Raw genomic sequence first — 23,134 nt, forward strand, 5'->3', positions numbered from 1 at the left:
ATATTGGTATACGTATAAAGTTTCTCGAACCGGTCTTTTTTTTTTTTTTTAACCTTAAATAGCTTTCATTATCCAGTAAAAAAAAAGGGGGAGAGTGGGGGGGTAGGGTAGATAAAAGAAGATGGATTTTCTTCCAAACAAGTTGCTTAAAAACCCTTAAAGCTAAGGAAACCCGAGTATGCGGTGGCGACGATATCACCTGCCACAATTCTATTAACCAAAATCACGTCAGTATTTATACCCAAAAGTTTTAAATTCAGTTTATTGTACAAACTATGTACAGGGCATTGACGTGTAAAAATCTTCGTCAGCTGCCTCTGGATAAATATGTGTCTAAAATGTAAGTACGCCTTAAGTTTCATTTTCTTCTCTCGCTATAGAATGATAAACATCTGCACTGACGTTCTATTTTGACTACAATTCTGTCAACATTTTTCAATTAGCATTTCACAGATTTCTTCTTCCTTTCCATTACAGAAGGTATGAAAATAACCCCAAAAAAAACTGTAATCAACTTTTAAAACAACTATTGATCTTGGTCATTTCAACTTGCCGAGACTTATCAGTGCCGTCAGCTTTGGCTATTGATCTCTTCACGGTAAAATCACGACATTGTTTTCAACCTAGTTTTTTTATTCATTGTCATTGCCCAATCAATCCTCAGTGAGTGTGCTCCCACGACATCTTTGCACGTCATTTTGGACCACTACCAAAGTATCTTCAGTTCATGCTTTACACGCTCAGGTTTTGTGTGCCATGACTGTACATCCCGCGAAAAACACAGTGCACCAATCTATTGTGCAAATTGCAGCCTATGTCCAGTTGGTACCTACTCGTGTACTGATGGATCCCGCTGTCTACCGTGTCCTGCAGGTAACGAGAAGAAACAATTACTTTATCGTTGATATAAGTATCGTAAAAAGACAAGTAATAAGGAATCACTTTATTTGTCTGGCTAGATCATTATATCTAGTCATTATTCTTTCCTTTGTGTATTTTTTTAACTTTGGAGATGTCTTATGCAATTAAACGATGCTGGTATACTGTGTTATGGCTTACTCTAGGGTATACTTCTTTTATCACAAGTGAATTGGAAACCAACAATAATTTTGATAATTCAATATAATAGTTGATTCTCCTTTATATGCTCAGATAATCCACCCGTAGAACCGTATCCATGCTCTATGATATCTTCACAGGGGGTTTTTATCAGGATGAAATGGGACAAGATGATTGCAAAAGATGCAGCATTGGTACATTTATCAGGATGAAATGGGACAAGATGATTGCAAAAGATGCAGCATTGGTACATTTGTTTCTGAACAGCGAAGTCCTGGGACTACAGCTGCCGACTGCGTGGCATGTCCATACATTCTTAGCAAGAGCGAAAATAAAGACAAATTTCAGAAAAAAGGAACACCTTACCGTTTTTAACGCTTTCGAGTAAGATTTCAACTACATGTATAAATGATGAACTCCGTCTTTTTTTTTCTACTTCACAGGAAACGGAATTCTACATGTGAAGTCAATTTGGCGGTACGTTACCTTCAAGCCGATCCGATGTTTCAGGTTCCTTCGTCAGGGAGTATCACGTCTCAAGAATAGAGTGGTCACAAGAACAGGAACATCCGATGAACTTTCACACTTGATTGAAGAAAGCAACTGAAGAACTTCCCCGAAATATTTGTCTTAAAACTTTTTTACTATGCCTCATGAATATCTTGCTCTAGGTGGCTTAAACGCCTAAAGCTTTCGTTGAAATCTTTCTGGCTATTGTGAGACTTCTGGGTGACATTTCATTGTAACTAAAGGCACTAGCTACTCCTACAAAGGCTGTGTTCTTCAAAATGCAATGCATAATGTTTTTGATCTCTGATTTAAAGTGCAACAAAAAACGTTGAAAATTATATCAAGGTTATTTTTGAGTAAAAAAAAAATTTTTTTGGTTAGTTAAGAAGTAGGATTCCTCGCACCTTCGAGCATATTTGACTTTGACGCACCATATATATTTAAGCAATAAAGCACACTTTCTATCAGTTTGCCGACGTAATTGAACTAATTGCTCTGTTTGAATTTTTTTTTTTTATACAAAGTCAAACCTTTATTCGTTTGAAGCATATAATAAAAACTTCAAATGGCGTATCACCTTAAATTTGGACAAAGACCGGGCTGTACCATTGATATTAAATACACTCGGCTTTACTTTTTTTTTTTGTTAGTTCTGAGATATTCAGCCTCATAGCACGAGTCTCACACCACGAGTCTGTTTTTTTTAAAACTGATTTTAAAAGATCCAATTTTAGATCAGTATTTGGACAAAGAACTTCCATTTCTAAACGTTAAATACTTGTAAAAATCTCTCATTTCGATTTTTTTGTTCTTCTGGCGTGACTAAATTTGTTGATAGCTGCTAACGGTCTCTAGGTCTAGTTCAATCTTTTGCTTTAAAGAAGCTCATTCGGTGGCAGATTTTTAAGTTTGCAGATCCAGGCGTATTCTTTCTCTGTCTTTAAGTAACTGTGTCTGGTGAATATTTTCTGTCCATTCCCTCGTTGACTGATAAACCTAGTGGAGGGTAAAGATTTTGCTCCTTATACAACGAGCCAGATTTTTCCCCTATGTTTTTACATCGCCAGCTGTAAAGAAATGAGACTCGGGATGAATTGAGGAATGTCACAGTCTCGGCTAGAAGGTGTAACAGATAATGATACAATGCATCATTTTCAATCACGATATCAATCAGGGGGGTTGTCATGAGTAACGAATTACAAAGCACTCAAGCGTCTCGCGTGTGTTCAAAGTTTGCGGCTGTTGCGTCCAATTTATTTTTGGCTGTTGTTGTCGCCCGCGTGAATCTCGATGTTCACTTTATTTTGTGCGTGTGAATTTGTCATTCGTGACGCCTTATTATCTTAGATATCTTGAAAGGTAATGCCATATCTAACACATGGCTAAATCCAATGAAACTGGAATTAATTGGAGAAAAAAATCGTCGTTCGTCGTTTTATACCTTCAATGCTCTGTAAGTAACATTAAAGATTAGAAAACGAGAGCACTGCAGTAGAAAACCAGTTTGATTTTGCCAGCAATGTAAACAAAAAAAGCTGGTTGGACAACTAAACCGACCAAACCGTCGCTAAGAGCAACGAGAAAATGCATATGTTAAAGACAGTTCGGAGAGCAGAGAATTTGGGAATAACTACCAGCAAGAGGCCATGCCCCCGGTATGGCTAAGACTACCAGCACGGGATTGACAACGCAGATGGCGAGGACATAATCATGTAGTGTTGGTAATAGCTTGAAGCTGACAGCTCTTGAGAGAGGGTTGAGTCTAGGCAAGGTGTTTTTGTTTTCATCGGTGGAGTTTGTATGATATCGCGATGTATGCCATTGATAAAGTCATTTTGGTAGCTACGCTGATATTGAAAACGTCAGCTATAATTAATTGCGGAATGGAGCTGCCATATTGTTTAACAGTATGTTTTATGCTCACAATAAGCCTAAAAAGTTTTACAGTGACAACAATTTTATATTCGCGTCTATTGATAGAAAGGATAAATTGGCTGATATAGCTAAGATAAAGAAAACTCTGAAGTTAAACTTTATTCGAGATTTTGACCGAAAGGAAAGAAAACATGCATGAATACATGCACACACGATGAAAATTTAACAGCTCTTTTTGTTATCGAATTTATGTCCGGTCCCGTTCGAAGTCAAAGGTAAATGCATGCATCGAGATGTCGTAGTTCCTGATAGTTTACCTTTCATAGAATATTCCTATTTTATCGATTTTTGTGCAAGTTTATACACACAACATATTTGAATTCCAAACAGTTGTTCTTGAGGGACAGTCATGATCATACTTACAATACAAAAGCAGTTAACAGGAATTTAGTCCAATGGTTAACGATCAGTGAACTAAAAGTGTTCTTATATTCTATTCACTGTAGTGCCACTCGCTTTCTTCCTTTTGTTCCAGGTTTTAAGACTGAAATTTCACCATTTAGAGCTTAAGAAAAGAGACAAGCAGAGAAAACACTATAGGTTATGGATACGAAGAAAAAAGGGAAGAAAGTGGAGAATAAAAAGTGTTTTCTTGCTGAAGCTATCGTAAAAGTTTTTTTTCCGAAATGACTTATTATGAACAGGATTTAAAAAAAAAATTTAGTCTACAAGAGTTTGATCGCTCTCATTCCCATGGGGAACGGGCGGAATCAAAAGCGTTTTATTTGTCACACACTTTATGATAGGAATAAAATATTACCACACTCATGTAAATAGTACGATAAAAGTAGAGAATAGATCACAGCATGCGCTTATCACGTCTTAAATGTCGTGTATGGAAAGTTAAGCTCGGTAAAGAAATGTTACTTAGTTTTCCTTTTGACAAGGAATTGACTTTTTAACGGGTCGGCAATAATAACTTTGCAGCTGTCATTAACTGCACTGAGACATTGTGAAATGACGACATATAGTGAACGCCGAACTTCACTGGTACTATTCATATTTCATGGGGTTTTCCGGTGAATTGAAAATTCCACTTTCTCTCTTTTCCTTTCCAATCAGCACACACCACCGAGTCCTAAGTAAGCTATGCTATGTACCAAAGCAAATCACTGAAAAGTGAAGAGTCTTCCGCTTTTATTTTATCAGCAACAAACAGCCCTATGCGACAAATATGGATGATGTTTTGTCACGAAAGGTTCCTTTTTTTTCTTTGAAACATAGGACACGGTGAACTTTAAAAGTATTGTTTACTGAGCCGGAAAGAAAACAGCTGAGCGTCAGGTAAGCAAAAGCAAAGACAGGCAAGTAGATTTTTGGTTTTGAGATTTGCTTTTGTGCAATAAACTTTTCAGTTAAGAAATTTTTTTGGTCAATGGCTTGGTATTACATACGCTATGCAATTCACTACAACAGATAACTGAATCACACAGATTAGTCCTCCCGTGTTTCTATTTACATCTGTGTTTGAACCGTCGGACTTTCAAGGGAACATTATGTGTAGGGAGGGGTTCAAACCTTCCCGTATTCTTAGCTAGCTCTCTTGGATAATCAAATCTAAGTAATTTCTGCTACAGTTTACCATTTTTGTTTGCTGTTTTGTTTTTTTTGGCTGCCTACTTTAGATTCCACGCTGTTTCATTCATGAGTTGATTCCCTCACCTCAAAAATTTAATCCATGAATTTACTCAAAATTACTGAGCAGATATAATGATTGCCGTTAGATTTTGATATTTTGTTTTACAATATCAGCGATTGCAAGACGACTCTTTTAATGTCCTCCCTGCCTAAGCAAATTACTTTCCCTCATGCTTCTCGTCTTCTCTTGAGTCTTTACTCATGCTCGTCTCCCAGAGTACCTTTCCAACAACTTCACTACAGAGAAACATTACGCTCATTTAATTAAAAAGTTGAACTTTACCCTTATAGCTTCAAGTCTATAACAGATTGAAGAATAGAATGAAAGAACAATGTGTCAATTAAAGTACAATGTAAACACATAGATTTATTTACGACTCTCGCCTGTTCCTAGAAAAGAACAGATCCAACCATGACACACATTGCTAAAAATCACCATAATCGTAATGATAATGATCACCACCATCATTATTATTCTGTCATAGGGCAGTCAATGTGATGATAACAAAAGTAATTAAGAGAGAATGCTTTTTGAAACAACTGAAAAATTCACGAGAGCCAGCGTATATTGAAATGAGCCTACGAAAATTTTGAAAAGAAGATTACGTAGTGCTCGACTGGAAACCATTATATTCATGGGGAGTAACTTTCCAAAGAAATCATGGCGCTGCGTATGTGGTGGGCTTAACAGGATAATTTGGTTTTGACAAGAGATTTGATTTTCTCTTTTTGTCACTCTCTTTTGGAGACTTAGCACCAGCAGGTAAGCTGCACAGATCTGGGGAAGAAATGCATAGACCATCGTCCCTGTCCCTGACAATAACCTTGTCGGTCGAGATTAATTCGTATTGCATTATCGCTTCAAGAAGACCCACAATTATACGAAGTAAGTATCAGTTAGAAAGCGTCAAAAAAGAACCTTGTGTAGTAAAGGATATAGCTTACAATATAAGCTATATCTGTTGTGCATCCCCTACCCCCCTTCCCACTCCCGAAAAGCTTCTCCTCTGATTAACCCCCGTCTGGAAGCCTTGGAATTCATAAGCCTCTCTTCCCTCCTAGTGTTTACAATATTCAGATATAAAAATTGATATCATATAATAACGCCCCTATATTCAATCTACATCAACTTACCAGGTGTAAATGTTACACTACCATTGACAAGAACACCAGTGGGAATGAAAGGCCAATGAGAAACTTTAAACGTCGGAGTCTTCTCATACTTTACTAAACAGAATGCAACAATGAAGCTTGAGTTTCAATGCTATTTTGACGCGTCGAGAAATTCTGCACATAAATATATAATAGCCAAAAGTTTCTAAAACCTTGGACCACAGAAAAATAATAACAGTTTACAGTTCAGTCACCAGTTAGTCAACGGTTTATTTGATCCTTATTTCTTAATACTTTTGGGCTTGGAGTGGAAGGTTTGTAGGTGGGATCACACGGGAGGGGATGGAGGATCAGTCGTCGCTAACAGCGTAAAAGGGGGACTGTACAAGATTGCCAATGAGAAGAGATAATAAGAATATTACAGAGCCTTGAAGGGAGATCAGGTTCACACTATCCAACCTCCAAAAAGCAATAAATAATGACCTGTCTTTCAGTCCCCATCTTTCTAACGAATTTCCTTACTCACGAAAAGCTTTAAAAAAGCAATGTAGAGAATATCACAATGGCCAGGCTCTTTACATTTTATCCTAGAAAAGTGTCGACTTTTCAAAACATGACCGTTCTCATCCGCAGCTGGTTTTACTAAATTAGGACAATGGAAACGGAAGCAACTATTATTTTGAATCGAGGATAAACGATTGAGAATGGAGAACGAATTTATAAAACCCCGGAATTAGAAATTGGGAATTAAAAATACAATCAGAAAATTTTGAAATTGGAAAGATCGTTCAAGACCTTTAAATTAGTCGATTAAACAAGAGAGAAGAAATGTCATTTTTTATTTTCCATTCGATTTCTAGTAACATTCTGAAATTATTCCTGAACAGCCTTTGCAGGCGGAATATCTTTGAAAGAGGATTGAAAATATATCAAAAGAGAGACACTCGCCACAGAATGATGCATTTAGTCCCGAGGGATATCCCGTTGTTCCACTGGTGACAAAAAGAAGCAAGCTCAAAGGGTCTCAAAGCGATAGTTCGTCGTAGCTGACGGATCGAAGTCATCATCGTCTTTTTACTGGGATACCTGTGGTAGCCCAGTCGTAAAATGCCTTTGTTTTTTTGTCGTCTTTTTTTTTTTTTTTTTTTCCTCCGCCACAAAATGGAAAAATTGCGCAATAGTACCCAGAGGTCATTGGGCCCTCAACACCATGACAACTAACTGTGATCCAATGAGGTGTTCACATGCTGATCACGCGTGTTATCTTGATGATGATTGACGTTGTCATGCACAGACAGGGCCGGGTCACATGACGAATCACGAGATTTTGCTTATAAAACTCTTTGGTCAGTTGTTTTGTATTTCAACGTATTTGGATTGCGATCTCCTGGAGCATTATGGCGCAAACGCGCAAAATACTTACAGACGCATATACAAGTCGTATTAATCGCGGCTAATCCACACTGAAAGATGTTATTGAGCGGTAATTTTGGAACGGATTGAGTCGCGAACGCTTGAAAGCCATGAAAGCCTTGAATGCCTTGTATGCTAAGTATGCCAATGTCTTAGTTGAAAAACGTTCACTTATTGTAAAAAACAAAATCTGAAATCTGAAACCAAACTGCATATACTCTATGCAATCTATTGAACAACACTACTACCGTGAGACTGAAGAACATAACTATAATGGATGCAAACTGCTTGTGAAGAAAGACGACATGTTGGATTCACTTGATGGCAAGGAACGTAGCTACGATAACAGTACGAATGGTATTAATTTCACGATCAGAAAGGTGAGTCTTATGTTTGTTTTCATTGTAGTTGTATGGCTATTCTTTTTTAATAAATACGTGATCCAAAACCCTGTTTTTTGTGTATAATGTTATTATGTTAAATATTGTTTACGCAATTGTCTTGCTTAGGGTTAAAGTAACTCTTGCATGCATAGCATGCCTATGTTTTGAAACAGGTGTATGCCTTTGGCCAGACTAGAGCGCACTATTTCAGTATACTAGTCTGACACCCGTAGTATCACTACACTTGATTCCAAGGATCAAGTACCATCCAGAAAAAAAAAATCGGTACATTTATAAGCTAAGGAGATCTACACCCAGACACGTAATTCCGTGTGGGAATCAAGGCTTCCTTACGTTCTACAGCGATTCGTGGGCACTAATCTCCTGTGAGAAGGGGAATTATTTGAAAATCTACGCACTAAACACCCTGAAAATACCTCATCAGATAAATCACTGTACGCAGAACTAGTTCGATTAATCCATGCCGCAACGTTTCCTGTAACATTCTTCGCATCTGCTTCAACGGCAGCAAAATGACAACTTGCTTGACACACCATCAAATGCATGATAAAAGAAAGATGCCAATTTTGAGCAAAGAAACGTTTCTTGAAAGTGGGCAGTTATTTAAGAAAAATTTCCAAGGCCGAAATTTGGACACATGTGCTGCGAGCTCGACTCAATGTCCGAACTTTCGGGGTTTGAAATCTAACGCCCACAAGGTGAATTCTTTTTTCTCAAAGGCAGGCTACTCGTGACATCCTTTTTTCCTGAACAACTCGTTGCAATTTCCAAGTGATGAAAACAGTTACATGAAATTAAACAAAGGAAACAGGACATGATAAAAAATTTAATAGAGGTTTATTTCCAGCGGCTCAGATAATAACCCGCTTCTGTTCTATGTTTTATATCTAAGGAGTATTATAATTTTCCTTGTTTTTAGGATGCTTATCTTCAACAGGTTCACTCACATTAATAAACACACATTCAGTGGACTTTCCAGTTTGACCACATTGTAGGTGTCCTCTATATACTTTTCTAAAGAGGTGTGAGTCAGGGGTTTAAACATCGTTTTTCATAAGCAGCTTAGAAGACATAGTACTTGTATAGTGGTGTAGTAGGTGACTGTGCCCGAAGAAGAGACCCTTGGGCCCCTTTCCACTAGGGGAGTCATGGGGCATTGTCCGTCAGAGAAAAAAAAATTGAAATCTAGAGCTCAAAAGTGTTATTTCCACCGTTATGAACATCAAAAACTGTACTTTCTCTACCAAGAGAATGCCAGTTGTGTCTACAAAACCTTCCAAATGTCTTCCAGCTTCCAACTACTTGTCTTTCCACGTCTCACATATCTGTACATGTTACGTCGCTGCCTGCGCATGAAGAATAGAGTAGTCATGGGGATGGCTCAGTAATTTTTAGTCGTTTTAGATTTGTACATAAGAATTGATTTCACTGACCCACACTACATGTAATAAATATATCTCAGCACGAATGCGTTTTTATACACAGAGACACATCAAATAATTAATGTTTCAACACAACATGTTAGAACTAACTTGGTAAAAGGACGTCGTGTATGGCATTTTAGTAAAGTGAACAAAGCTTAATATCTTAGTGTATGCACATGTAGCATGTTAGTTTTTTGGTTTGCAATATTGCAACTTACCAAGTAAGGAAGGGATCTTTATAAGAGTGGCAGTATAAGCTTTCTATGTAATCAAATATACGTCCTTTCATATCTCAACCAGCATTTTGGAGAATGATTTTGGAGAACCACGAGGGCAATGAGTTCGTCGGTGTAATTACGGTCACTAGTTACCTTCGTTAAATGAAGTCTACTACTGCTCAGCTACTTGAAGAGGGGTAATTCAGTATTATTAACTGAGTTGATTACGTAAATTAGCCACCGTAAGGAGTTTCAAAGCTGACGTTTCGAGCGTTAGCCCTACGTCGTTCACTCTGGAGAAGGACTAACGCTCAAAGCGACAGCTTTGAAACCCTTTACGATGGCCAATTTACGTTATCAACTCAGTTGATGATACGAAATTACCTTGTTTTACTCTCCCATCAACGCAGCATTACAGGAACTTATATTACTCCCCTTACTAAAGAGGTCTTTGAGGTTTTCGGTTTTGGGGCCATTTTTTTAGATCAGGTTTTCAGTTTTTGCGCTGAAAAACTCGGTTTTTGATTTTGGTCTCTGTATCAGTTTGCGGATTTTCGTTTCTTTGGCAGTAAGTTTTCGGTTTGCGAAAAAAATACCCACGGTTTTTCGGATTTGATATCCAATTCGGGTTTTCTGGAATGGTAACTGCAGTTTTGCGGATTTCAGGCGATGAGTCGCGAATAATTTGAGGACCGATAAGTTGGTCCACTTTTTGGGCCTTAATTTGTTGCAAATGGTTAAAAAGTTTAGAATTGGCATCCTGAATTTTGGCATAAATAGATTGTACTAAAACAGCTGGAAAGATTTTGGAAAGTTCAGAGCGGCAATGTAGAATTTGTTCGTTGAGTTCGTTACGTTTTTCCATGTAAGAGTCAGCCATTTTACGGCTAACAGTTCACTTCATTCCGTTGGGATTAAAAATAAACATTTTTTACGATTAACTTTTTTACGACTATTGGCAAAACTTTTTGGCCGTTTAACAGCAAACGGTGAAAACTATTGAGGCGTCCTTTCACGTTGACGACAATAAAAGGCAAAATAACACAAACCAGATGGTACTTTTTGTCGTGAAATGTTCATTTTTTCGCTCTGAAACTCCGAACACGGTGAACCCTAAAATTATTTATTTACGGAGCGAGAAAAAAAGGCAGCTGAGTGTTAGATAATTGAAAGCACAGACAACAACAATAGAAAGTTTTTGGTTATGAGTTTTGCTCGTGTGCAATGAACTGCACTGTCATAACTGGTATTTCAAGAAATTTTATTCTCATTTAGATCTAAGTAATTTTTTGTTACAATCTATAGTTTTTTTCGCGCGAACTGATCCGCCCTCTTATTTTTTCCGGTTTTTTACGCTGGATTTCGGGTTGTTTCAAAAATGAGCTGATTCCCTCGCCATAGAAACGTAATCTATGTATTTACTCAAAGTTAAGAAAGTTATCTTTTTTGATTATTGCTAGATTTTAAAAATCATGTTTTACAAAATCATTGATTGCAAGACAAATCTTTGCATGTCTTCCCATGCTTATTCTTTTCCCTCATGCTTCTCTTGAGTCTTGACTCTTGCTTGTCCTGTTCGTCTCTTACCATACCTTGCCCTCAATCTCAGCACAGAGAAACATGATATCCTCTCCATTGAAAAGTTGAATTTTAAACTTGCAGATTCGATTCTAATTGATTGAAGAATAAAATGAAGGTAGAATGACTACATTAACGTAGAATGTTTGAGAACGTAAACTGGCCAGCATAAATATTTTTCAAAGTTGACGTTTCAATCGTTAGCCCTAGGTCAGAATAAAATTCTAACTCTTTAGAAACTCTTTATAGTGGCTGATTTACACTGATTTAACTCAGTCGATAAAACCAAAATATTGGGAAATCTTTAGTCCTGGATGCTGGCTAACGAATTTTATATTCTTGTAAAAGCTGATTTTTTTAGCCAATAGGACTAGTGCCTACAACAGAGTTCGTCGAAAGAATTTAGGTACATGCGCTTGTGAGGAAGATGTACAAACATCACATAGGAGAGGAGAACTTCACCGTTAGGTTATCAAGCAGGAAAGAACCTAGGGAGGGAAAAAGGACTGAAATGCAGCCGGGGCTATCAGATAGGAATCACACGCACTTAAACCCGTGAACTGACAGGGCTGGGCTAGTTGATCGATTACCTTTAAAAATCGAGGAATTACGGGCACTTCTCCAGATGCAGCCAACACTATGGTTTCTAGAAGACAAAAAGATAGAAAGAAATTAGCAACGGTTATTCAAAATATGAAACACCGTGCACTGAGAGCAATATATAGATTGATAATTAATCAATGAGGATGGATTGTTTGATTTTTCATTGCTAAATATTTTTTTGCTTTGTTTTTCATTCGAAGCTGCCTGTTAGAGATGGTCAAGAAGGCACTTTGGAAAGATCATCGTTCTTATTTCTAAAATATGTCTCGACGTATTTCACACCGTCGGCTGAAAAACAGTTTGGAAAAAGAAACTGTTTGAATTTATACTAATCACGGGAGATATGTATAATTACAATCACGGGGATAAATATATGGAAAACAGGAACTAAGTCTAAACAACTAATTAAAAGAAAATGTGAAGTTGGCATTCGTTGACTTTTTCATTCAGATGGTTTTTCTGTTGGTTTCATCTCTCATCGCTTTGGTTATTAAGCAAATATTAATATGTGAAAATCAGATTATATGAAGGCTTGAAATTCTATTAAGAACGATTGTGGCCGCTTTGTTAAAAATTAAATTCAATGGCCGCTTTATTTAAAACAAAAGATATCAAGAAATGGGCTAGGAATATTTCACAATGGTGTAAATGATCGTGAAAGATGAGGGTTACTAATATCTTGCTGCTAGAGCAACATTTGATGCCTGGTTATCCCCACCCAGCCCACCCACTGCCTCACAAACACACACACCAACAAAAAGGACACTGTCTGTCTAATGACCTCTGACCACTCCACCTCCAGCCCACACATCCTTTTTTTTCATAAAAGCAAATATATTTCAAAAGTCTTGAAAGTTCACATAAACCGAATTCAACTGTACCTAAATTCAGCAAGTCCAAGAAAACAATAATAACTAACTTAAGCCATAACATGAATGAAGAGCCCTTTGATTTACTTCTTAACTCTCTCTTTGGAAGTCGACTTACCACCAGCAGGTAAGCTGCACAAGTATGGGAACGCATGGCATACACTGTCGAGTCTTTTCCAAAAAATAACCTTGCCGTTGTAGACCACTTCGTATTGCATGGATGCTTCAAGAACATCTACTGCTATTAGAGGAAAGCACTAGTTAGAACGCGGCACAGCTCTTGGTGTAATGAAAAAGTAATATCTGTTGTGCATCAAGGGAAGTTGGAGGGGAAAGATTTTGGTCGAACCCGTTAAGTTTAGGCAGCAATCATTAAAAATTTTAACAAATACGGAAAGAAATAAAATTTGTGATTAGAGTTAACAACTTTAAGCGCTGCGGGATACATAATTGACAATCATTTTAGTACAAACTGAGGATAAACGCTGACTTGAAATCTCATTTCCGAGGCCTTCAATTCCGAAGTTTCGGAGAACCTCTTACTTGCAATCGCACTCAAAGTCCTCTCGTAACCTCTATTCTCAAATCCTGGTTACGAGCCGTAGAATTTCATAAGCCTCTCCTCCTGGTTTTGTAACGATATCACTTTTGATTGGAAATCAATAAAAACTATTAACACCTCCATGTCGACTTCAACTTACCAGATGCAAATGTTACATTTAAATTATAATGAACTCCAGCAGGAAAGAAAGGCCATGGAGAAGCTTTAAACGTTGGAGGCTTATCGTACTTTCCTGAAAAGAATGCAAAAATAGAGCATCACCTTGGGCTACAGAAAAACAAAATTAGTTTCTAATTGAGTCTTTTGCTGATAACCAGTTGATGACATTCATTAGCTCCTATATTTCTAACTTACTTCCAGGCCCCAAGAAAAGCTTAGATACAAAGCAATGTATGGAAAATTAAGTTATGACTGTTTTTTGCGACAAACAAATAGTCTTATCCTCAGCTGGAATTTACTAAAACAGCCGGTGGGCAGTAGAGAGGGAAATGAAAAATAATGCAGATGGAGTAATGGAACGTAGTAAGTCTGTAGTTAAAAGTAATAAGTCTGTTGTTAAAAAGAAATCAACAATTCTTCTTTTCTGAGAGGAATTCTCGATTTTACCATTTCTGCTAACATTCTGCAATTTTTCCTAAGCAGTTTTTAGGCTAATTTAAAAAGAGTAACTTACCACAGAATGTCACATTAATAACTTCAAGTCCCGAGCGATATCCCCATGTTCCGCTGATAACAAAAACTAACATACCCAGGCAGATAGTTTGTGTCGGTTTTCGGGTCAAAGTCATCATTGTCTTTCAAACTGACAGCTGGGCAAAAAAACAATGTAAATTAAAGGAATTTACTTTGGATTTAACGCGACTTTTTATAATAAGCGTTTGATGGACTCTTTAAGATACTATTCTTAAAAGAGTGATATTCTTCATTATTCGTGCCAAATTAACAAAAAAAACAAACAAACAAACAAACAAAAACAAAGTAATACGCGAATAAGTCGTGGATACATTACTTTTAAATAGGTTCTGAATGTAATAAAATTCTCCCTTACAAAAACATACAATTTTTCATGTAAAAATAGACAGCCGATAGGTAACTCTCGGATAGAGTTGAAACTACTCGGAATTACTTTAAACTGCTGAGGTGATGTTGGGTTAATAGTCAGAATTTACCATTTTGGCTATCGTTTGACCTGCATCATTCCCTAAATTTCACTTTTTTCCATAAAAGCGTGTACTATAGCAGATTTCTAGCGTAAAATTTGTATAAATACGCCGCAGGTTGTAAGTAGGATACTCCCTCCATTTCTCCCGGCATTTTTTCCGAATAAGATTCCATTGCATAGCGATTGAATCCCGACAAAATTGAAAATGAACGACTGGCTGGTTGGCTATCATTTTAGGTTCCCTCCGTCAATAATAACTTATAACTCTTGTTTTTTTGTTTTTTTTTTGGTTACTTTTTGGCGCTGCTTTGTACCCCACCGGTATATTTCATAGGAGATCTTGGGGAGTGGAATTGGAAGGAGCCCCAACAATAGTCGTTTCTACGCTTCACACATTTACGACTAAAAAGGGATCAACCCATCGTCTGGTGAATTAATTTATTTACATAATCATCTGATTTAAGGTCACCTGCAGGTTATTTGTTGTATTTTGTTTTACACTTTTTTAGAGAGATGCAGGCACTATTTTGAATTTGTTTATTTGTAACTTTTCTAATGTATTAAAGATGTTTAGACTTTCTCTCCTAATTATCAGCTCGAGTTTTGTCACAGTAAATAGATGGAAAAGAGAGGAATTCAGAGTTTTTGTCGATAATTATACCGAAAGGTTTGTTTCCTAATAATGGTGCAAAAGTTATTATCTTTTCAATATTTTCAGTCATATCTGGCTCTTGTAACAGAGTATCTGTGACACCTGAAGTTCTCTCCTCAATTTCGCACCATCCATCATTACCATTGTCATTACAGTCAAGGACTAATTGTTCGGTGTAATTATCATGTCTTTGAGTAGTTTCAGAATAGTAATTTCAGGTCCAGGATCAGTTAAATGTATTTCAGCATCATTTTTCTTGAGCGTGAATTACTGAGGAATACTTCCCATTCATTACTTTGATTTGCAAGAGCATCATTAACTCTAGTATTAGGATTCTCAAGCCAATTTTCCTGAACTTCTATATGCCCATTTTGAAACTATTCACTTGTTGTAATATGGTATTTTGCTGCTTTTAACACTTTTCTTGGTCTAACATTCTGAAATTAATTATGCCTGTAACTCTACCTTCGTTTGAGTTTAATGAGGATCGTTTGTGATTCATTGATTGGTCTTGGTAAAGTGCTAACGGTTGAATTTACATCAGCTGATACATTAACAACATTGCTATGAATGAATAATTATCCATCTCTAAGAAACTCATGTATCTGCATAAGTAGAATAGGCGGAAAAATTAATCTTTCTTATAAGGGTATCAACTTTAAACATTGTGGTTTCACAGGGAATCCCATTTTGGGGCTTTGGATCAGACTTGTAGCTTCCCACTAGTCAATTTTGATTTGCAAGTAGAACAAGTCCATTTCGTATTATCTATACTAGCAATGGTAGTTATACATGCTTCAAGCAAAGTTTGGGAACATTTAGGATATTTGTTTCCTTCACACTTTCTGACAGATGACTGATACCGTGATTGAGTCAAATTAAACATTTTACATTCTTACTGTTCATGAGTTTTCAACTGGTCTCTTCTTCTTCTTTTTCTTTTTCGTTATTTTATTTTTATTTATTTATTTATTTAATGTCCTCTCTTTTTTTGACCAATAATTTGCTTTGCTCAAGCTTTAGTGTCAATCTACGTCCTATATTTAAACATTATTTACTTTTACTCAGCTAGATTAGCTTTTCAGTTATTCTGAGTAAATGTTACCTTTTTTGTATTAATATATTATGTGTGTAAATTAAGTTCAACTTCTCAATTTGGTAATAAAGCTTGTTCTTGTTGTTGTCGTTGTTTGTATCTCTTGTGTAGAATCTTGACTTTAAAATTAATGCATTTCAATAACTGCTATACAGCTGGGTCTTTTAGTGGCTGGCTTTCACATGAGTTCAACCAGACATGAAGGATCTCTTTCTATTCTTTGCATTTTTTTTCACTTCTTGCACACGCTGAGGGTTACTCTTTCCACTTTTGGCAAATGCCAACCCATCCAGTTCTCTGATATGATCAGGATTTGAATCTTTGCATTTGTTAAATGCCCGCCTTTGAGATTTTATTTTTTTCCATATTTTTCTGATCTTTTTGCTTGCAGAGCTTTCTGAACTCATTATTTCCTGTCCTTCTTGTCACATATTCCTTTGTATCAGCTTTCTCTTTCTGTTCTTCCCTTGACATATTTAAGCCCTATATTTGCCACTGTTTCATTTTGTGATTATACACTGATCTATCGTTAACCATGCTGCTCGATTGTTATGATTTACATTGTTTACCATTGTCTCTTCAACAGTTGAAACCTAGTGTGTTTCATTAATATTTCCAATATTTTATAATAGTAGTATCAATATTGGATTAGATTCTAAATCGTGGATTGTAATTAAATTGGTTTGGATTTTTTCCCTGAGTAACAGGTCCCAGCCTTAACTAAATATCTCCTGAAGTGGTAAACTTTGCCTTTGAAACAATCACTTTTTTTTACAGTTCTTGTTTTAAAAACATTAACATAATTAGTATAGGTAATCACATGATTTCGAGCGCAATTTTGAATAAATAAGCACGAGTAAATTTTTTTCGAAGACTAACAAAATTGCAAGAGCCCGTAGGGCGAATGCAATTTGTGGTCTTTGGAAAAGGTTGATGGATAAAGCTGAACCAACCTCTTGTTGCGCATCGAGCCAAAGGTTCGCAAATTAAAAAATAATTAAATTTATCCGTATTGCAGTGACTCATTTAAACCGCCTCTCTCTATATATAAGTCAAGTCGCCTGGTTTTTACCGGTCAGTTTTGTCAATGTACAAATATATTTTTTGGTCCTACTACTGGTGTTAAATACAATCGAAAGTGACGGTTTTCTTTGGAGAGCCTCGAGGCGATTAAAGACTTTGTTTCTGGTGCACAGCTGTTTTCGAACGAGGCACTCATCATTTTTAGAACCAAAATGTTTACCTAACACGAGGATCCTTCTTTGCAAAAGCGCCGAATTCGTGTAACTATGTTGATGATACAAGATATACTGATCAAAGCAATGATTTCTAGTTTTTGCGAGAGCATGTATTTGAGTTATTTTCGTTTTCAATCAAACGCGTGGCAAGATGAGGGTGTGATATTTTTTCTCTCACAAGTCTCACATTGAAGAAGGTGCGAGTTTTTTTTTATTTATCTTTTGCAAAAAAAGTGGGTCCTGCTTAAAAGTAAGTCTCTCTCATTAAAAACTATCAGGGTTTTACAGCGGATTTTAACAATCTTTGTTAGAAGTAAGGAGTTGTCAACAGCTTCTCCAAATTTTCGCAGAGAGCAGGCGCTGGCGCACAGCTGTTTTCTAATGAGGCCCTTACTTTCTGGAACCAACAAGTGTACCTAAGAAGAAGATCCAAAATTTGAAAGCAAATTATGGGAGGCGATTGCGCGGCGCTTTATGCAAACTAAGAAAATAGGATAACTTTCGTAGCGCGAAATTTGATTTCCCTACAGCGTCAGTGACGTGATTGAATACACGTAACCTGTTCAGCAAAGAATACTCGAAATCACGGTTTGTTTCTCTAGTTTCCCCAACATCTCTCGAGGATTATCACGTCGCTACGCTGAAACAAAGGGAAGTTTGTTGCCTTAATGAGAGAGAGCGTAACATATCCATTAAGAAAAATGTAAAATTTGGATTGATTAATTCTTACTTTAATTTTATGCCATCGTAACGATTCAGTGGATTCTTGAAATTATCATCGCAAGATTCTAAAAGGCACCAGTTACGCCAATTAGCACTTTTACGAAAGCTATTGAGCAGTTCCTAGAGGGTGGAGTTTCTAACTGCCAACAATAAACAGTTTTCAGCTAGTGCAGAGTATTGCAGTTGTTTTGATCTATCACTTTCTGGTGCCCTTTCAGTCGAGAGGCTGGTTTGCATTTCGTCTCGCCAGTGTATTTGTAGCTGTTGTCACAATTTTGCTAACGAACTTGTAGTAAATATAAGGCAACGAGTCTATTCTTTGCGACTAGATCTCTCGGTGTTTGAAGCTGCAGCTACTTAAGGTAACAAGAATGGGATGAATCTTTACAATAACGGTGAAATAATCTTTCTATTCAATCAAATATTTTGTCCATTCGTGATTTATCGGGTATTTTGTGTAAAGATTTACGATCGTCGTCTAAGCTGCTGAAGTAGGTAGCTCTTTATCAATTGTGAATTTTAATGATGCGAAAATTCGACCGCAGTAGTGAGAGGGGAGCAAGGCATGCCTTGTATACTCTGCTAAATTCAAAAAAGAAAAACGAGTCAATAAAATACATTTTTCGCTGATTATCAGCCTGGGTATGTTCTGAGTATGTTCTTAAAATTTTGGCTAATCTCAGCCTGATCATGATTGTTCCTATAAAAAGATTCTTATAGGAAAAAGCCTAAGTGTATGTATGTATAACCAAAACTTGGCAAATATCGTTATCATTACATTATACTGACAAGATTCGTAACTTACCGAGAGGGATAGACCTTCAAATCTGGATGCAAATTGTCCAAATGTTTTTAGAACGTAATACTCCACTAGAGGTTTAAATGTTCCGTTAAAACTCCCGCTTGCATTTGTTGACTTTGCTTCGAATCTTCCTTATCGCCTATCGTAACCAAGAGGACGTGTCGCCGGTTCAAGTGCCAACTGTCAAGGGCTCGAAACCAAACTGTTTCAAACTATTGTGACGAAAAACCTAAGGGAAGCAAAAGCAATGACCAGTGACGAAGTTATAAACAGTAAAATAATCCTTCCCCAACCAGTGCTGTGAGCATGCTAAAGTAGTGTAAAAGAAATGAAGTTTATGTTTCTAATCTGCATAAATTATTGTTGTTAGTATTGAATCAATATACCTCGTGTATCTTCCATAGCAAGTGTGGTGTTGAGAAAAATCGAATTTGAGAGTACCTGATGATATGCTTGAACGCGTGCTCATAATTAATTTTAATGCTTCAGAGTTTCGAAAATTTTTGTGGTCTTCTGTTTTGGTAACCAGTTCCCGTGAAAGAAATCAATCAAATGATTACTCTAAAGGCAGAGGGCATAACAAGTTTAATATTGCCATATCTTTATGGTCTTCTCGTTTATTTATCTCATTTTATACTTTGGGGTTCATTAGCGTTTATGAACTTTTGTAGTTAGCAGATTGAAACCAGTGACTGTTTTTAAGTAATATGCATTAACGCATACTCATAATTAATATTGATGTTTCAGAGGTAAGAAACCTCTTGTTTCCGTGAGATATGTGCCTTTGTCAACAGTTAACTTTGTGTCTCAAACAGATAGTGAGAATGCCTAACTGATATCTGGGAGGCACGCAAAGTAAGCTATGTTGCTTTTTAACGACGGATAACGGTTTTGAATAAGTCTTTGCTTATTAGTTATCTTGAAATCAGGATATTATAATTTACGTCTACAGCAAATCGCTCTGGCCATGGTAACGATGTTTACAGGTCTGATACAAGTCATCTTGCTCTTGGGGTTTGTAACACCATGTGAGAGTGACGTTTGCAGCCAAAAAATCTGTCAATGTACCAAGTTCGGTAGGACTCAACTGATAGTAAAATGTCGAGTTCATGAATTCATATCGACCGGAATCCCAAGCAATACAAGAGAACTGTAAGTGATAAAGAAACTTCGCCATCCTTCGCCCTGCAGGACTTGTTATCGTCTCATTTGTGTTCATATTTGTTACATGGCTAATAGTTGTTAGATACATCTTGGACAAAGGTAGCTTTCAATGTTGCAGACTTGAACGAGAGTAGTTTTAAATGTTTCAGACTTGTTAAGGAGTCTTGGTCAGTGCCAAGACGAAAACATAAAGCAGAAATGATTTCCGAGCGAACCACAGGTGACCCAAGCTCATGTCTCGAGAAAAAGCAAACGATTAATTCATGAAAGAGTCAAGCTTTGTGTGACTCCGTGTTAATTTACGAGAGGAACCGTTAAGAATTTGAACACGTTATAAGGAATAATATGATATGAGGAACGAACTATGGTCGATTTACAACGATAAATATTTCGAAATATGAACATTTTACACGTAAATCAATAAAAATTGCTCACATCTTGTGAGTTTGCTGTGGTTTCTGGCGATTTCTGCCATTTCAAGCTTGTTTTGCCATCACTGTTATTCCTGTCCAAACGAAAAAGGAGAAAGGAACAACAAACGCATAATTTGAAATTAATTATAAGAAAAGTGATACTAGACTGTGAAAAACACAATAATTGGATGCTACGTGTCGATTTAGATCAAAATATTTTTAATTTAAATAATGCTTATTTATTCCTTTCGGACCTTACCTCCTCTAGAATTAAAAGTTATGTTTATTACCATCTTTACTTACATTTTAATTTCTACCCAGAGATCTTCCAAGTTGTTCGTTGAGCTCAATTACAGAAGACATCTTTAGGAACCTGACTGTCTTAGAGAAATTGTAAGTTGCAAATAAAAAAAAATAACTGTAATTTTCCGTTCATGAGAAATTCGTATTGGATCGAGATGATTTGTCTTAAAGCAAATTACTTTTTCTTTTTTAAAAGATAAAAGAAAACTAACAGGAAACAGTGGTCAACATACTGCATATATCTAACATATTCAGAAGAAAAATTTATCGAAGTTGTGAAAAAGTTTGAAAATGGTCTTTAAATTTCCCCGAGCCATCTACAAACGCGAAGAAATAAAAAAGTTAACCATCTGATTACAAGTTATACCTGGGTACTCATTGATGGTTCAATAGTTGACTTACTATCTATAAGCTGGTAGATTTCGAACGTATTAGTTGATTGTTAGGATACCAATATCTTCCTTCTAATGATAAGTAAAACAGAAAAGAGTAAGTAATCATATGTAATGGGAACGTTTGTCTTTTGAAAATTTTATGCTTAATCTTTCGAGAATCAATTAATTTTTTTTCTTTCATGAACTCTCTCTCTTTTTCTAGGGACTTATCAAATAATTCACTGCGACACATTCCTCAACACACTTTTCGCAATATGGAGAAACTGAAAATGATGTGAGGGAATTCGTAATGATTTAATTCAAAAAGTTTGCAAAATGTGGTTGGCTAAAAAACGAGTTTTTTTTTTTTTCATCGTGATCTTTTTAGGCTGGTTAAAATAACTATCCTTGTAGAACTTACCACTATTTTTTATTTCTACTTTCAATAGCTTTAATGTGATAAACAACTATTCACCTAAGTGGGTGTGGCTAGAGGTGGATATTCACCGAGCCGTTAAAAGGCGCCACTGACACTAAAGTGAATAATTGATTTAGCTAGTATATAATAAAACAGTGAGATCGTGAAGCGCATCATTTTTTTGTCGACGCGTGAGCGGGTGGTATTCTACAAACCTGCAATCTAATTAGTTTCAAGAGCGGGCAGTATTCTCTCATCTGGCTTGCTGACAGTTTGCGGTATCCTAACCGTTGCGTGTTCAGTCGCCGGGTACATCCTTAGCTTAGTTGCAAATTTTCATAACTATATAGTTCTGTCTGACGAACGTTTAGGCGCGAAACTCAGAGTAGCAGAGAATCGATGCGTCCTCTTTAATTCTTTAACTTATGTAAATTTTTTGCCATATATATACGGACAGATATATATCTCTTTCGTTTTTCCTACCTTCATCTCATGACATTTGTTATCATTTCTTCCCAGATATCTTTCCAAGAACTTAATTTCAGGGAGTTTTTACCTTCCAGAAAACGTTTCTTCTCTGTGAGTTATATTTTATGAAGTGCTTCTCAAAACTGTGTGCCACAATTAAAGTACCTCAAGGTTTACTTCTAAAATATTATTGAAGCTTCTATTCTTCAAACATTATGAATAAAATGATAATGAGCCGCTTACATTGGGTCTTTCTTTCCTTTCCGTTGTCCTATTTTCTTAAAAAAAAACGTTAGATAGATATATAAATGCAAGAAACAGCGTGGTATAAATGAGGCTGGGTGAGTTATTTTAGCCCACTGTCTAACACTTATAAGTTGATTTAGATATTACATTTGTTTAGGAAAATCAGTGACAACTTACTATCAATTGCTGATGTGAATTTCATTCTTAAAGGACTAACACGGCTTCACACACTGTAAGTGTCATGTTTTAACTTGATTTAAAAATAACAAAAATATATATTTTCGAATGTTTAAGCATATAGTCGTTGGAGATATTCGCTAATTACTCGTTCATCCCAGTTCGCATCAGCAGTTCATCACAGTTTATAAGGAATTAAAATTTCACACCTCATATCGGCCTATATTTAATCAGCAGATAGTTGGAGCTCATTCCAAACGGTTTACTTTTACAGAGACCTCAGTGTAAATCCACTTGGACCTTCTCTGCCATCAGATATCTTCGCTGGGCTTGGAAGTATGAAATATCTGTAAGTCCAGTGGCTCCACAAATCACCAACTAATAAGAATTATCATATTGAACGTCTGTCTCACGATGTAGTGACATTCGAAGTTAATCCTAGCGTTTCATCTGTGCACATTTAGTTTAAGTCAGACGCCGAAGTCGATTGTTACCTCATGAAGCATTACACTCTGCCATGACTCTCTGTGGTATACTGTAATGTGGCAATTCTGCTGTTGTAATTCTTCATC

The 23,134-nt window shown here is 36.5% G+C and overlaps 2 protein-coding genes across 2 annotated transcripts in view; one reads left to right on the plus strand and one right to left on the minus strand.

Moving 5' to 3' along the window:
- Positions 1 to 23,134, plus strand: part of LOC131772200 (putative leucine-rich repeat-containing protein DDB_G0281931) — a 60,005-nt gene that overhangs the window by 24,923 nt on the left and 11,948 nt on the right. Inside the window, exons 4-7 of the mRNA XM_066165539.1 lie at positions 21,477 to 21,548; positions 22,191 to 22,250; positions 22,543 to 22,617; positions 22,837 to 22,911. Of these exons, the coding sequence (XP_066021636.1) occupies positions 21,477 to 21,548; positions 22,191 to 22,250; positions 22,543 to 22,617; positions 22,837 to 22,911 (282 nt within the window). The remainder of the gene's footprint in view (positions 1 to 21,476; positions 21,549 to 22,190; positions 22,251 to 22,542; positions 22,618 to 22,836; positions 22,912 to 23,134) is intronic.
- On the minus strand, positions 10,969 to 19,156 carry LOC131772206 (uncharacterized). Its single transcript, XM_059088102.2, has 6 exons — positions 19,003 to 19,156; positions 14,000 to 14,135; positions 13,466 to 13,558; positions 12,883 to 13,005; positions 11,883 to 11,938; positions 10,969 to 11,384 (listed from the first exon to the last, which is right to left on the minus strand). The coding sequence occupies exons 2-6, from the start codon at positions 14,115 to 14,117 to the stop codon at positions 11,298 to 11,300; spliced, it is 477 nt and encodes a 158-aa protein (XP_058944085.2). The 5' UTR covers positions 14,118 to 14,135; positions 19,003 to 19,156; the 3' UTR covers positions 10,969 to 11,297.

This window comes from Pocillopora verrucosa, chromosome 4 (assembly GCF_036669915.1).
Source record: "Pocillopora verrucosa isolate sample1 chromosome 4, ASM3666991v2, whole genome shotgun sequence".
Lineage (NCBI taxonomy): Eukaryota > Metazoa > Cnidaria > Anthozoa > Scleractinia > Pocilloporidae > Pocillopora > Pocillopora verrucosa.